Source organism: Macrobrachium nipponense, chromosome 7, assembly GCF_015104395.2.
Source record: "Macrobrachium nipponense isolate FS-2020 chromosome 7, ASM1510439v2, whole genome shotgun sequence".
NCBI classification, from domain to species: domain Eukaryota; kingdom Metazoa; phylum Arthropoda; class Malacostraca; order Decapoda; family Palaemonidae; genus Macrobrachium; species Macrobrachium nipponense.
In genome coordinates this window covers 60045316-60060531 of record NC_061109.1, presented here as the reverse complement: position 1 = coordinate 60060531, position 15216 = coordinate 60045316, and the positions used below count along the sequence as shown (strand labels likewise).

Below are 15216 nucleotides of genomic sequence, written 5' to 3'. Positions count from 1 at the left end.
TGACAGTCTGAACGCATTCAGACTCAGATCGGAGAGATTTTAGGTACCTCTCGAAGTGAGGCTGTTAGAGTAGACCGATTCTCTCGGGAAGGGTCCTTGGAAAGTGCTCTCTGAAGGACGTGACCTCTGTGAATCCAGCCTCTCGAAGGCCAACATGGGGCGATCAGCCGTCTTTCTCACTCCCTCTGACGCCAGCGATTATCTTATTACATTTCCTAAGCTTTTGAATAGGGGAAAAGGGCTAACCAACTATCCCCATTCCATACTATAGGATGGCGTCTATTGCTACCGCTCTCGGATCGAGAATAAGGCGCACGTAGAGGAAGCTTCTTCGTCTTCAATATTGCAAAATCTACGAGAAAGGACGTCCCCAAAGTCTCCACAACTCTCGACATACTTCTAAGCGAGGATCCATCTCAAAATTCAAACGTCAGTAGTTGCTGCCGTCCGATCGAGAGAAGATCCGCACGGACGTGCAATCGTGTAACGAACCTCTTAAGGATCGTTACGTTCCGTGCCTATGCCGATAACCATCTCTCTTTTCTTGGGATATGAGAGAGCTGCGGAATTATCTGAGATGATTTGGACCATCGACCAAAACCTCACTCTTTCGAGGAACTGGAGAGCCAACCAAATTGCTCCAATTCTTTTTAGATTATGTGCCAGGACCTCTGTCCGGATGCCTGGCTCCCTCTCATTATCACCTGAGGTGATCCTTTAACCCATTGAGAGACGTTTAGAATTATCTCTAGATCTTTGATGTTATTTCAGTTCTCCTGTAGGAAAAACTGTAGAGGTCTGAATTGCAGTCTATTCAGGGAAACAAGCTTCTCAGCGAGGAAATGGTCCCCAGCAGACTCATCCATTCCCTCACTAAGCATGCCTTCCCTTCCCTAATAAGGCTGCGCTTTGCATAAGCAGGAGAGCATTATTATAGTGCTATGCTGCGGTAGACTCGTACAGAATTCTGTTACAGTGCGGTAAGCAGCGCCGAACATGTTCTAAGGAGAAATATCCTGTTGAAAAAAGTTTATTAGCAAAAGGAAGTCGTTTATTCATGATTACCAGAAATCCCCTCAACCCGAGGCGAAAGTCATGATTGTAGGGCAGAGATACGGTTCGTAAATCAATCCCGCGGGAGAGAGAGACGTAACCGACTGAAGCAGTACAACGAGCTACCTAACACTGAGTTGGTGACAGTGTGAGACACTGTGACAGTTACAGGCAGCAGCTTATGTTCACCTTCTCGCAGTCTTATGCCGAGTTGCAGCTATTCTATTCATCTAAGGAATAGATTTTCCATTATTTGAACAGAAACTCTCAAGTTGGCATATCTAAGCGAAACAGAATTCGCTAATACAGAAGCTGATTTTGTGTGTCGTAACATTACGCTTAATTAACCAAATGTTAAATCGAAACTCCTGGAAAGTTGCCGGGAGTACCGATTAAATATACTGCGTCATCCACAATGACAGCAACCTCTCGTTTCGCACTATTCTGCCTGAGTTACCAGCTACTCTCTTCTACGAAGGAATAGGTCGTTACTATTATCGATCATAAGAAAATTCTCAAGCAGGCATATTTAAGCGAAACATAATTCGCTACATGCAGAAGCTGAGTTGGTGTTGTTGTAACAATACCTTCAAGCATTGTCCTTACACCTGGACCCTGGAAGTTTGCAGGAAGTACCGATTAAATACACTTAAATAAACAGTCCTTTCGGTTGCCATCTGTAGAGGTAACCACGATATGCGGTATGACTTGAACTTTACATTAGTAATATGACGCGAAGTTAAAATACCTAAGTATTGCAGTCACTTGAACATATAATTCTCTACTACATTCTTTCCTCGACGAGGAAGAGAGAGAGAATGGAAATCGACTGTCTTCATTCTTTTGCCAAGAAAAGGAATAATATTATTCAAAGTGAAATCCTCAAGTGAGAACCGAAGATCGAAAAGGAAAGTTCAAGCTTCTTATGATATTTGACATAAGACTTCATGGAGTACGTCTATAAGTCTTTTTCCTGGATGAGCCTCTGACTAATGAATGAGAGCTCTTTCGAAATTTTGTTACTTATCCGCTTATGCGATAAAATGTTATTAAGAAACTTTGTCAATGAGAACGAAGCCAATTGCATGACGGAAAGTAATCCAGGAATTCGAGCATATAGCCTTCACCTTTCCCGATTCCCGCAGAAAGCGAGGAAGGGGTAGGATTCCTGATTAGAGACTGGGCTTACGACAGGAAGGACCTTAATGTTCCCCTTCGGCAGCGCAATCCCGAAGCAGACGAGGCGTTTTATGACACCGAAATCTGCTTACAGTTTTCCTGGAATTCATCAAGTGATGGATTCTCTTGAACGCTCCCTTCGTAGGAAAGAGAAGTAGACATCTTGACGAGACCAAACTCCTTCCTCTACTTCGACGGACGCCTCTTGAAGAGCGTTCTTGCAGGAATCCTGCCGAAACGTCTTGATGCGTAGGACGCCTATCGTTCTGAAGAACGTCCTGGCAAGTGCTCTACCGAGCGTCATGACGTGTAGGATGCCGAGCGTCTTCAAAAGCGTCCTCGCTAGCGTCTGGCGAGCGTCCTCGCTAGCGTCCTGGCGAGCGTCCAGATGTGTAAGACATCGAGCGTCTTCCAAAAAGCTTATCAATGTTTATGACGTCGAGCGTCTCTGAAAGGCCACCCGAAAAGCGTCCTGGAGAGCCGCACACTGCTCCTGAAGTGTGAGAGCCCTATAGGAAGACGTAAGGCTATCGTCTCCAAGACGGCCTTAAAGACTTTCGTTACCTTCTAACAAAGACGGTGGCCGCCTGTGCAACATTTTGCGTCTTAGTAATGCAAATGAACATATCCAGACACGCGCTCAAAAAAGGAACGCCGAGCGTTCCGAAAGGCATCGTCGCGAGGGTGCTTGCCGAACGTCCTGATTGCATTCTTTGAGCGTCTTGAAGAGCGTCCGGGAATAGAAGAGCGACGAACATCAAGGGAAGCGTCATAGTGAATGACGTGCGTCAACACGAGTACTTGAGAGGCTTCCTGGCGAGGGGAGAGCCGCTCATGAAACGCGAGCGTCCTAAGCATAAGTACGGTGATCGTCATCAGGACGAGTCTTCAGGACGTTCGCCACTCTTGACAAAAACGACGGACCGGCTGTGCGACATCTTGCGTCTTTGTCACGCTCATCGACACTGCAGAAGGGCATTTAAAAGGACGCCTGTGTGGTTCTTGGGGTATGAGGAATTCTTTGCCCTTCTCCTGTCGAAAACTAGGATAGTCTGTCCAGTGTCATCTCTGTCCGCTGACGAGCGTCCCTTAGGGACGAGTAAGATGCGTCTTGGCGAGCTGTTGACTATGCAAAATCAGCTTGCCGGACGTCAATCTTATGAGCTTGAACAATATCCCGTTTCGTAGTAATGCGAACGTCACATAACATATACATAACGCCATGAGGGGAGGAGGAAACCTTAGCCGATGACAAATAAGACCTACCTTGGAGCGTCCACCAAATGGCGAAATCTCCTTGAGAAGAAGACGGTGCTTTCAATCCTGCTTCTTCTCCTGTTTCGTACCAGATCCCAGCTCTCCTTTCAGTCTAGATGGAGGAAGTGCAAACGAAGTCTTTCCTCTCGATAGAGCGTTGTTGAATGTCTCGAAGGCGTCCTTGTGAGGGTCCTGCCTTAAGGACATTTTTGAATCTCTTGACCAAGACGACAGCCGCCTGTGCGACATTTTGCGTCTTTGTCACGCTTATCGATATTAACGTCAAGGCCGAAGGACGCCAGATCGATGTGGGTTCCCCGTAACCCTCCTTCGGCTTTCGACATGCCCTCTCCCTAGTCCTGGGAGTCCGACAGAGGTCCAGGCCTAGAGGCGTTATGGGGCGGATCTGACGTTCCCTCCTGACGAGAGAGAGGACGTGAAGCGTCCTCTTCTCTAAAGCTTCTTAGAGGGCGCGAGTCCTTCCGAGAGCTCCAACCTTGCGGGGAGGACGCCTCGGAGGACGAGAAGCAATCTTTCATGATTCGTGCACGTGCACGATCTTTGGCAGCCTTATCCTGCCGAAGGGACGCCAGATCGGTGGGGGGTTCCCGTAACCCTCCTTCGGTTTTCAACTTGCCCCCTCCCTGGTCCTGGGAGTCCGACAGAGGTTTAGACCTAGAGGCGTTATAGGACCGATCTGACGCCCCCTCCACAACACTAGGGGCAAAATCAACATCACTACACTCATCAACACTGATTGGAGAGCGAGCACTTTTTCAAGCTTACTTGATGTAATCCACAATAATAGAAAGGGCATTACTTCTCACAGAACTTCCTCTCCCAGGCCCGTAAGCCATACCACAGGGTTAGGCAAAATAAAGTCTACTGGAGGTTATATGTTATTATCCTAACTTCTGTACTGTGGAGGAAGACCTCCTGATTCTATCACGCTCTAATTTGCGTACATACGAATCATACGTCTCTTTCGGAATCAGTCAACATTACACTAATTACATTGATCTCTCAACAAAGAAACATGTAAACGTCATGTATACTAAACGAGTGTCTACCGAAGGTTTCGGTAGCCTCCCCTTACCCGTTGCAGACAACAAAATCTGAAACTATGGCTACCTAGATTCAGACATCATATGCAATGAAAAAATTTTAATTAATTTATGATAGCGTATGCCTAGCCACAAATCCAAGTCAATCATTCAAAAAAATAAGTAGGATACTTAAGCGGCTAATGAAGTTTCAAAATCCTAGGCGGAGGTAGTGGAAACAGGTGTTTTCACTACCGCGACAGAGAAAAATCTGAATAGAAAATGGGAATGATTCCTGATATTATCCGCCCCAGCGGCGGGAATGGGTACTAAACCACATGGTCGCCACTGCGTGTGCCGGGAGTTTTGAAATTCTGTCGGACGTCGAGACGTCGGAGAATACAGCTATATATATATGACAGGTAAGTTTCATGAACAAACCACCGATTAATCAACTTTTGGAAACTAGTGCCAACCAATCAGCTTCAAGGAATAGTCGTGACATAATCAGTGGGCAGGGCTTAGCTGGAAGACTAGGTGGACTCTGTTATAGTAGACTGGGGTGACAGGTTTATTCACTTAGATTAAGCCAGCTTTCTCCCCAAACAGGGCCTTGCCCTAAAATGGCCTATAAATGTAGTAAGGTGTTCAAGGAGATAAGATGTCTGACGTGGACTTCTGGACTTTCAAACCAGCAAAGACTCCTTCCTTAATTGACATAACTCCTTAACTGCCAGCCTTATAGAGTACAAGTACATATCAAGAGATAGGCAAAAGGGCCTTAAAACATACAGTAAGCATCCAGAAAAATATTAGAAAGGAACTTCTACTCTGGCTATTCATTATTAGCATTCATTACAGTTGACCTGGTATTTACGGGGGGATGCATACCACAACCCCTCACAAATATACACATACTTAAAAAACCAAACACACACACACACAAAATGTTTATACACAAGTATTTTAATAGTTTTATCACAAAAAGTGCATTTAGTCATAAAAATAAAGTAATTAGTGAATATTTCTCATCGAAAAATATGTTATTGTTATGATACAATAAGTTTGTTTCATACTTACCTGGCAGATATATATATAGCTGTATTCTCAGACGTCCGACAGAATTTCAAAAAACTCCGGCACACGCAAAAAAACAAAAGTGGGCGGCCAGGTGGTTAGTACCCATTCCCGCCGCTGGGAGGCGGATATCAGGAATCATTCCCATTTTCTATTCAGATTTTTCATACCACTGTCCCCTGGGGAGGGGAGGTGGGGGGGTGGGTACTTTAATTAATAATATATCTGCCAGGTAAGTAATGAACAAACTTTATTGTATCATAACAATAACATTTTGTCATGAAAAAACTTACCTGTCAGATATATATATAGCTGAATCCCACCATTGGAGGTGGGAACGGACAGAATAGAAGGATTTAGGAAACACCTCAAGTGCAGATGATTGACATCTTGATTCCTTACCTGTTAGCATAGCTGACTTCTTGATTACTGTCACCGAAGTCTGCTTTTGCTTTACTAGAGTTGCCAACAAGGTAGTGACCTGTGTAGTTGGTGCGCTCTAGATGATCTGTCAACGGGGGCGTGACCACAATGTGACTAGACCATATTGACCATACTGTGAGGGCAACGAAGCTAAAACCACCACCTGACCTAACCTATCGAAGTTAGTCCCATAACTTCTAGGCTAACGAAAGGGAAAGCGCCTCAAGCGACCAACCCTTCAAAGTTAAAAGCACACCTATCCCTTTTTCTATAGGATAGGATTCGTGCTGCTTCCTGCCTCCAATAATATTTCTACGGATATGTATGGTCCTAGCGACTCGCAGATCTCATATGTCGTCTTCACATCCCGTCGGGAGTGTGAAGCGAACACAGAGTTGCTTCGCTCAAACGTGGCACTCAGGATATTACTGAGTGTCATGCTCTGTTGAAATGCTTCCGAGGCCGCGCCCTCACCTCGTGAGCATTTACTTTAAAAGGTTTCAAATCTTTGTTCAAACATGACGAATGAGCCTCTTAGACTCCTTAAAAATAACGCCAGGGCGTTCTTCGACATGGGCAAGTCTGGTCTTTTTACGGAACACCGCAGATTGTCCGAATGACCTTGACTTTCTTTAGTTTTATCAAGATAAAACTTGAGAGCCCCGACAGGGACAGGACTCTCTGTGGCTCTTGCCCAATAATTTGTGCCATCCCCTTGATCCAGGCCTCTGGGCCCAAGGGTTAAGACGGGTTTTCGTTTTTCTTAGCAAGAACGGAAGGCTTAGAGGACACCGAATTATGTCCTCTAAAGCCAAAACCTCTGATGATGGCTAAAACCTCACTAACCCTCATTTCCGTAGCTAGAGTGGTTAGAAAATTAGCCTTTCTGGTCACGTGTATTAAGTTTACAGAAAGGAGAGGTTCGAAATGCTTTGACATCAAGAACTTCAGACTACGTCTAAGTTCCATCAAGATTTCCGCAGACCTCAAAGATCGTGAAGGGCTTTGTTGTTTGACAGATCCGAATCTCTGAGCCTAGAGGCCGTCAACAACATATTTCCGTATTCTACAATCGTTGGGACTGTTAGCTTATCCCATACTTCAGACGGAATGGGAAGGCGGTAAAGTCATTCACAGAGGTCAGAGTAGAGGAACAGTCATTCTTCCTGCCTATGTCCAGAAACGGCCCACTCCGATTGGTACACTGCAAAATATGCAGCACTGCTTTGCTTTGGCAATGAGACTTGCAATTAATCTTGAAGATCCTCTCGCTTCTTGACAGTCTGAACGCATTCAGACTCAGATCGGAGAGATTTTAGGTACCTCTCGAAGTGAGGCTGTTAGAGTAGACCGATTCTCTCGGGAAGGGTCCTTGGAAAGTGCTCTCTGAAGGACGTGACCTCTGTGAATCCAGCCTCTCGAAGGCCAACATGGGGCGATCAGCGTCTTCTCACTCCCTCTGACGCCAGCGATTATCTTATTACATTTCCTAAGCTTTTGAATAGGGGAAAAGGGGCTAACCAACTATCCCCATTCCATACTATAGGAGGGCGTCTATTGCTACCGCTCTCGGATCGAGAATAAGGGCGCAACGTAGAGGAAGCTTCTTCGTCTTCAATATTGCAAAATCTACGGAAAGGACGTCCCCAAAAGTCTCCACAACTCTCGACATACTTCTAAGCGAGGATTACTCAAAAGTCAAACGTCAGTAGTTGCTGCCGTCGATCGAGAAGATCCGCACGGACGTGCAATCGTTGTAACGAACCTCTTAAGGATCGTTACGTTCCGTGCCTATGCGATAACCATCTCTCTTTTCTTTTTTGGGATATGAGAGAGCTGCGGAATTATCTGAGATGATTTGGACCACTCGCACCAAAACCTCACTCTTCGAGGAACTGGAGAGCCAACCATATTGCTTCCAATTCTTTTAGATTATGTGCCAGGACCTCTGTCCGGATGCCTGGCTCCCTCTCATTATCACCGAGGTGATCCTTAACCCATTGAGAGACGTTTAGAATTATCTCTAGATCTTTGATGTTATTTCAGTTCTCCTGTAGGAAAAACTGTAGAGGTCTGAATTGCAGTCTATTCAGGGAAACAAGCTTCTCCAGCGAGGAAATGGTCCCCAGCAGACTCATCCATTCCCTCACTAAGCATGCTTCCTTCCCTAATAAGGCTGCGCTTTGCATAAGCAGGAGAGCATTATTATAGTGCTATGCTGCGGGTAGACTCGTACAGAATTCTGTTACAGTGCGGTAAGCAGCCGCGACAAATGTCTAAGAGATATCTCTGTTGAAAATTTCTTAGCAAAAGGAATCGTTTTATTCATGATTACCAGAAATCCCTCAACCCGAGGCGAAAGTCATGATTGTAGGGCAGAGATACGGTTCGTAAATCAATCCCGACGGGAGAGAGAGACGTAACCGACTGAGCAGTACAACGAGCTACCTAACACTGAGTTGGTGACAGTGTGAGACACTGTGACAGTTACAGGCAGCAGCTTATGTTCACCTTCTCGCAGTCTTTATGCCGAGTTGCCAGCTATTCTATTCAATCTAAGGAATAGATTTTCCATTATTTGAACAGAAACTCTAAGTTGGCATATCTAAGCGAAACAGAATTCGCTAATACAGAAGCTGATTTTGTGTTGTCGTAACATTACGCTTAATTAACCAAATGTTTAAAATCGGAAAAACTCCTGGAAAGTTGCCGGGAGTACCGATTAAATATACTGCGTCATCCACAATGACAGCAACCTCTCGTTTCGCACTATTCTGCCTGAGTTACCAGCTACTCTCTTCTACGAAAGGAATAGGTTCGTTACTATTATCGATCATAAGAAAATTCTCAAGCAGGCATATTTAAGCGAAACATAATTCGCTACATGCAGAAGCTGAGTTGGTGTTGTTGTAACAATACCTTCAAGCATTGTCCTTACACCGGAAACTCCTGGAAGTTTGCAGGAAGTACCGATTAAATACACTTAAAATAACAGTCCTTTCGGTTGCCATCTGTAGAGGTAACCACGATATGCGTATATGACTTGAACTTTACATTAGTAATATGACGCGAAGTTAAAATACCTAAGTATTGCAGTCACTTGAACATATAATTCTCTACTACATTCTTTCCTCGACGAGGAAGAGAGAGAGAATGGAAATCGATGTCTTCATTCTCTTTGCCAAGAAAAGGAATAATATTATTCAAATGGAAATCCTCAAGTGAGAACCGAAGATCGAAAGGAAAGTTCAAGCTTCTTATGATATTTGACATAAGACTTCATGGACGTAGTCTATAAGTCTTTTCCTGGATGAGCCTCTGACTAATGAATGAGAGCTCTTTCGAAATTTTGTTACTTATCCGCTTATGCGATAAAATGTTATTAAGAACTTTGTCAATGAGAACTAACCCAATTGCATGACGGAAAGTAATCCAGGATTCGAGCATATAGCCTTCCCGATTCCCGCAGAAATCGAGGAAGGGGTAGGATTCCTGATTAGAGACTGGGCTTACGACAGGAAGGACCTTAATGTTCCCTTCGGCAGCGCAATCCCGAAAGCAGACGAGGCGTTTTATGACACCGAAATCTGCTTACAGTTTTCCTGGAATTCATCAAGTGATGGATTCTCTTGAACGCTCCCTTCGTAGAAAGAGAAGTAGACATCTTGACGAGACCAAACTCCTTCCTCTACTCGACGACGCTCTGAAGAGCGTTCTTGCAGGAATCCCTGCCGAACGTCTTGATGCGTAGGACGCCTATCGTTCTGAAGAACGTCCTGGCAAGTGCTCTACCGAGCGTCATGACGTGTAGGATGCCGAGCGTCTTCAAAAGCGTCCTCGCTAGCGTCCTGGCGAGCGTCCTCGCTAGCGTCCTGGCGAGCGTCCAGATGTGTAAGACATCGAGCGTCTTCCAAAAAGCTTATCAATGTTTATGACGTCGAGCGTCTTCTGAAAGGAGCCACCCGAAAAGCGTCCTGGAGAGCCGCACACTGCTCCTGAAGTGTGAGAAGCCCTATAGGAAGACGTAAGGCTATCGTCTCCAAGACGGCCTTAAAGACTTTCGTTACCTTCTAACAAAGACGGTGGCCGCCTGTGCAACATTTTGTGTCTTAGTAATGCAAATGAACATATCCAGACACGCGCTCAAAAAGGAACGCCGAGCTTCCGAAAGGCATCGTCGCGAGGTGCTTGCCGAACGTCCTGATTGCATTCTTTGAGCGTCTTGAAGAGCGTCCGGAATAGAAGAGCGACGAACATCAAGGGAAGACGTCATAGTGAATGACGTGCGTCAACACGAGTAACTTGAGAGGCTTCCTGGCGAGGGGAGAGCCGCTCATGAAACGCGAGCGTCCTAAGCATAAGTACGGTGATCGTCATCAGGACGAGTCTTCAGGACGTTCGCCACTCTTGACAAAAACGACGGCCGGCTGTGCGACATCTTGCGTCTTTGTCACGCTCATCGACACTGCAGAAGGGCATTTAAAAGGACGCCTGTGTGTTTCTTGGGTATGAGGAATTCTTTGCCCTTCTCCTGTCGAAAACTAGGATAGTCGGTCCAGTGTCATCTCTGTCCGCTGACAGAGCGTCCCTTAGGGACGAGTAAGATGGCGTCTTGGCGAGCTGTTTGACTATGCAAATCAGCTTGCCGGACGTCAATCTTATGAGCTTGAACAATATCCCGTTTCGTAGTAAAGCGAACGTCACATAACGTATACATAACGCCATGAGGGGAGGAGGAAACCTTAGCCGATGACAAATAAGACCTCCTTGGAGCGTCCACCAAATTGGCGAAATCTCCTTGAGAAGAAGACGGTGCTTTCAATCCTGCTTCTTCTCCTGTTTCGTACCAGATCCCAGCTCTCCCTTTCAGTCTAGATGGAGGAAGTGCAAACGAAGTCTTCCTCTCGATAGAGCGTTGAATGTCTCGAAAAGGCGTCCTTGTGAGGGTCCTGCCTTAAGGACATTTTTATCTCTTGACCAAGACGGACAGCGGCCTGTGCGACATTTTGCGTCTTTGTCACGCTTATCGATATTAAGTCAAGCCGAAGGGACGCCAGATCGATGTGGGTTCCCCGTAACCCTCCTTCGGCTTTCGGCATGCCCTCTCCCTAGTCCTGGGAGTCCGACAGAGGTCCAGGCCTAGAGGCGTTATGGGGCGGATCTGACGTCCCTCCTGACAAGAGAGAGGACGTGAAGCGTCCTCTTCTCTAAAGCTTCTTAGAGGGCGCGAGTCCTTCCGAGAGCTCCAACCTTGCGGGGAGGACGCCTCGGAGGACGAGAAGCAATCTTTCATGATTCGTTGCACGTGCACGATCTTTGGCAGCCTTATCCTGCCGAAGGGGACGCCAGATCGGTGGGGGGGTTCCCGTAACCCTCCTTCGGTTTTCAACTTGCCCCCTCCCTGGTCCTTGGGAGGGAGTCCGACAGAGGTTTAGACCTAGAGGCGTTATAGGACCGATCTGACGCCCCTACCACCAAACACTAGGGGCAAAATCAACATCACTACACTCACAACACTGATTGGAGAGCGAGCACTTTTTCAAGCTTACTTGATGTAATCCACAATAATAGAAAGGGCATTACTTCTCACAGAACTTCCTCTAGGCCCGTAAGCCATACCACAGGGTTAGGCAAAATAAAGTCTACTGGAGGTTAGTAGGTTCATTATCCTAACTTCTGTTACTGTGGAGGAAGACCTCCTGATTCTATCACGCTCTAATTTGCGTACATACGAATCATACGTCTCTTTCGGAATCAGTCAACATTACACTAATTACATTGATCTCTCAACAAAGAAAACATGTAAACGTCATGTATACTAAACGAGTGTCTACCGAAGGTTTCGGTAGCCTCCCCTTACCCGTTGCAGACAACAAAATCTGAAACTAGGCTACCTAGATTCAGACATCATATGCAATGAAAAAATTTTATGATAGCGTATGCCTAGCCACAAATCCAAGTCATCATTCAAAAAATAAGTCGGATACTTAAGCGGCTAATGAAGTTTCAAAATCCTAGGCGGAGGTAGTGGAAACAGGTGTTTTTCACTACCGCGACAGAGAAAAATCTGAATAGAAAATGGGAATGATTCCTGATATCCGCCTCCCAGCGGCGGGAATGGGTACTAACCACCTGGCCGCCCACTGCGTGTGCCGGGAGTTTTGAAATTCTGTCGGACGTCGGAGAATACAGCTATATATATATCTGACAGGTAAGTTTCATGAACAAAACTGCAAGTATGCGAATCTTCCGCAAATAACGTGTATGTATGTTCCGTAGAAAAATCTGTGAATCAGTGAGTCCATGAATCTGGAACTGCGAATAGGCAGGGGTTGGCTATATCCACATTTAAACTATATTCTAATTTTCCATTACTAAAAATATCTAAGCATTTTCCATATAAATACATATGTGTGCATCAAAGACAACTGACCAAGAATCCCTTTCACACAGGCTAGGCTTCACCCTTTCTTAATAATCAATAAAGAAAAATTAATTTTCTACCACTGATACCATTATATACAGGTTAAGTAAGCGCAGACTAATCATATCTATCATGTTTGCAACCTACTAATATATTCATAATCTCTATGGTAACAATATTCTTTTCTAATTCACAAATAATATCTACCTAATAGGAACAAAGTAGTGTTTTGATAAGATAATAGCAAACCTAAAAATTTGTAATGATTCATGTGTTAAAAGCTAACATGGGCAGTAGTAGTTCTTAGGCCTATAGACTACCATTGAATTACAAAGGATAAAACAGCCATTAGGCTATCAAACTATAGGCAGTCCCTGGGTTACGACAGGGGTTCCGTTCTCAAGACGCGTCATAAGCTGAAAATCGTTGTAAGCCGGAACATCGTCAAAAATCCTAAGAAAACCTTACTTTTAATGTATTGGGTGCATTAAAAAGTATGTAAACTGCATTCTTATTGCATTTTTCATAAAAAAAACTTCAATTATTGATTATTTTGCATTTTTGGTGTCATATTTCTTCTGCCAGATGAGCGTTGTAGGCACCGTAACTGTGGAAATAATTTCTGATGAATACAATTGAAAAGCTCCTTAACCTCAGAACGGCATAACCCGAACCCTTCGTAACTCGGGGACTTCCTGTATAAGTTAATGATGGGGAAGAGGGTCATTTACTCCCACTTCCATAGTTAATATATAACTATGCACCTCAACTTCCATTAGGCTAAGTCTGCATATATCCTATAATGTATATATCTTTACAAAACAATCACTTGGAATTTGCACTATCAACCTAGCCTGGGCTACCTACAGGAATATACAATAGATTACCCACAGATTTGGTTGTTATGTTTGCATTTAAATAATTTTACAAAATGGCCTAGCCATATTTTGTGCAATAGGCTTAAATGCTATAGCCTAATAGGACTATGCTGTCCCCTATGTTTGGTTAAGTTAGGATGTACAATAGGCCTATCACCTAATGATAATGTTCAAGCTCAACCATCATCAGGGCTTATCATATCTTGAATATGGATCTACCCTATTCTTCATACTCATAGGGTAAATGACCAAACAGCGACATAGTGGCCACCAATTGTGGAATGCGACCACCTTCCCGATAGAGTACTTGAATTTGCTGCCATGAGTATCAGTTGTGGCTTATCCTGGCAGCAAGCTGAGACCTCTATGTTCCTCTCGAAGGAAGTGTTTTCTCCTAAATTACGAAATAATGGCAAAATTAAAGCACTTTTTCGGGAAGTGGCCGCGTTCTGAGAGAGGTAGCCGCTATGTCGCTAATCAATGATTTACCCGGTAGATCTATACTACTATTCTGGAACGGGATTTTCTGTGCAGTTTTACCTCCTGAACAAGAATTTTAAGTAGTAATATTTATTTGGACAACTGTAATTAACCCCCAGGGGCTCGTACTAAACACGGTGAAATAAATTTGATGCCCCAATCCCTGGTGGCATTCGTATTCGCAGGGACAAACGGTGCGGAATGCTTATACAGAAATAACATTTACCCTAACATTAAGTATCAAGTAGGTACTACTAACCAATATACCTAGTAGGTAGCTAGCCTATCTACTTTTAAATAGCCTAGACCCTATGTTGGGCTTAACCTAGTATAGGTTACTACCTATAGCCTAGTAGCCCATTGCTGGCCTGGGGTCAACATTACCTAAATCAGTGACTAGGTTAGGTAATATGTTAGCCTAGCCTTAGGTAATACCTACAAACAAATTTCGGCCAGCAATAAAATAAAAGCTTTCAGTTTACGGTAAAAAAAACTTTATCCTAACTTTCGGTGTAAGGATAGCCTTCAAAACTGAATTAAAAAATTCAGCCTACGAATATTATAAGTCAAAATTTCATCCGGACTAAAATCATCCGATAAAATTATTTGAAATTTGATATTTACATAAAAATGATTCTAAAGAATCTACCTTTCTCCTCTACGACGGCGACGCTGTGGCCAGAGACGGCGGCCGCTATGAGGACCTTCAGTCCATCCGGATGCCCTTTGGAGGCCCTTAGCTTCATGGCTTTGCTTCAAGGGGATTACTGCCTCTCGTCACTAACTAAAGTCAAATCTATTAGAATTTCTCTAATTAATCACCCACATGAATTAACGTCCCATCCGGTGTGCCTGACGCAATGCCAATGTGACAGGTATGTCGGAGTCGGACCTAAGAAGCAAGAAGCATTACTTCATTTACTTGTGATCGTGAGAGTGATATCTAGGAAGATTGATTCCCCATGCGTTTGAGGTCGTGCTTGTTGATTGATTAGTTTGTTTTTATATGTTAAGGCTTTAATATAAATATCAGCACTGGCTTGTGTTCCACCTGGAGCGTCTGACGCAATGTCTGACAGGAATGAGGAGAAAGTAAGGAATGAGAACCATTACTTAAGATAGTGTGTTATTGGTTGACTCCCCGGGCGTTGACGTTGACTGATTGGATTGTCGGTTACGGTTTATTTGTAGTATTCTATGTGGCTTTAATTTTATGCTTTTTATACAAATCTATCGGCACTATTTTTTATAAAACAATCGTAATGGTGCTGTATTCTTAAAACGATTATTTTTGTCTTCAAACTCCAAGCACGTGACATACTCCCTCTATCGTCTGCCAATCGTTGCTTTTATTTTCCACTACGTTCTGCTGAAGGCTTTTATACTATTATTTTGAACACGT

At 44.3% G+C, this 15216-nt stretch overlaps 1 protein-coding gene across 1 annotated transcript in view; it reads right to left on the bottom strand.

Annotated features, from left to right (window-relative positions):
• The window catches only part of LOC135217243 (methionine--tRNA ligase, cytoplasmic-like), a 34628-nt gene extending 19730 nt beyond the window's left edge, over positions 1-14898 (bottom strand). Inside the window, exon 1 of the mRNA XM_064252968.1 lies at positions 14464-14898. Coding sequence (XP_064109038.1) covers positions 14464-14560 — 97 coding nt within the window. The 5' untranslated portion in view covers positions 14561-14898. The remainder of the gene's footprint in view (positions 1-14463) is intronic.
• Between the last annotated feature and the right edge of the window lie 318 nt (positions 14899-15216).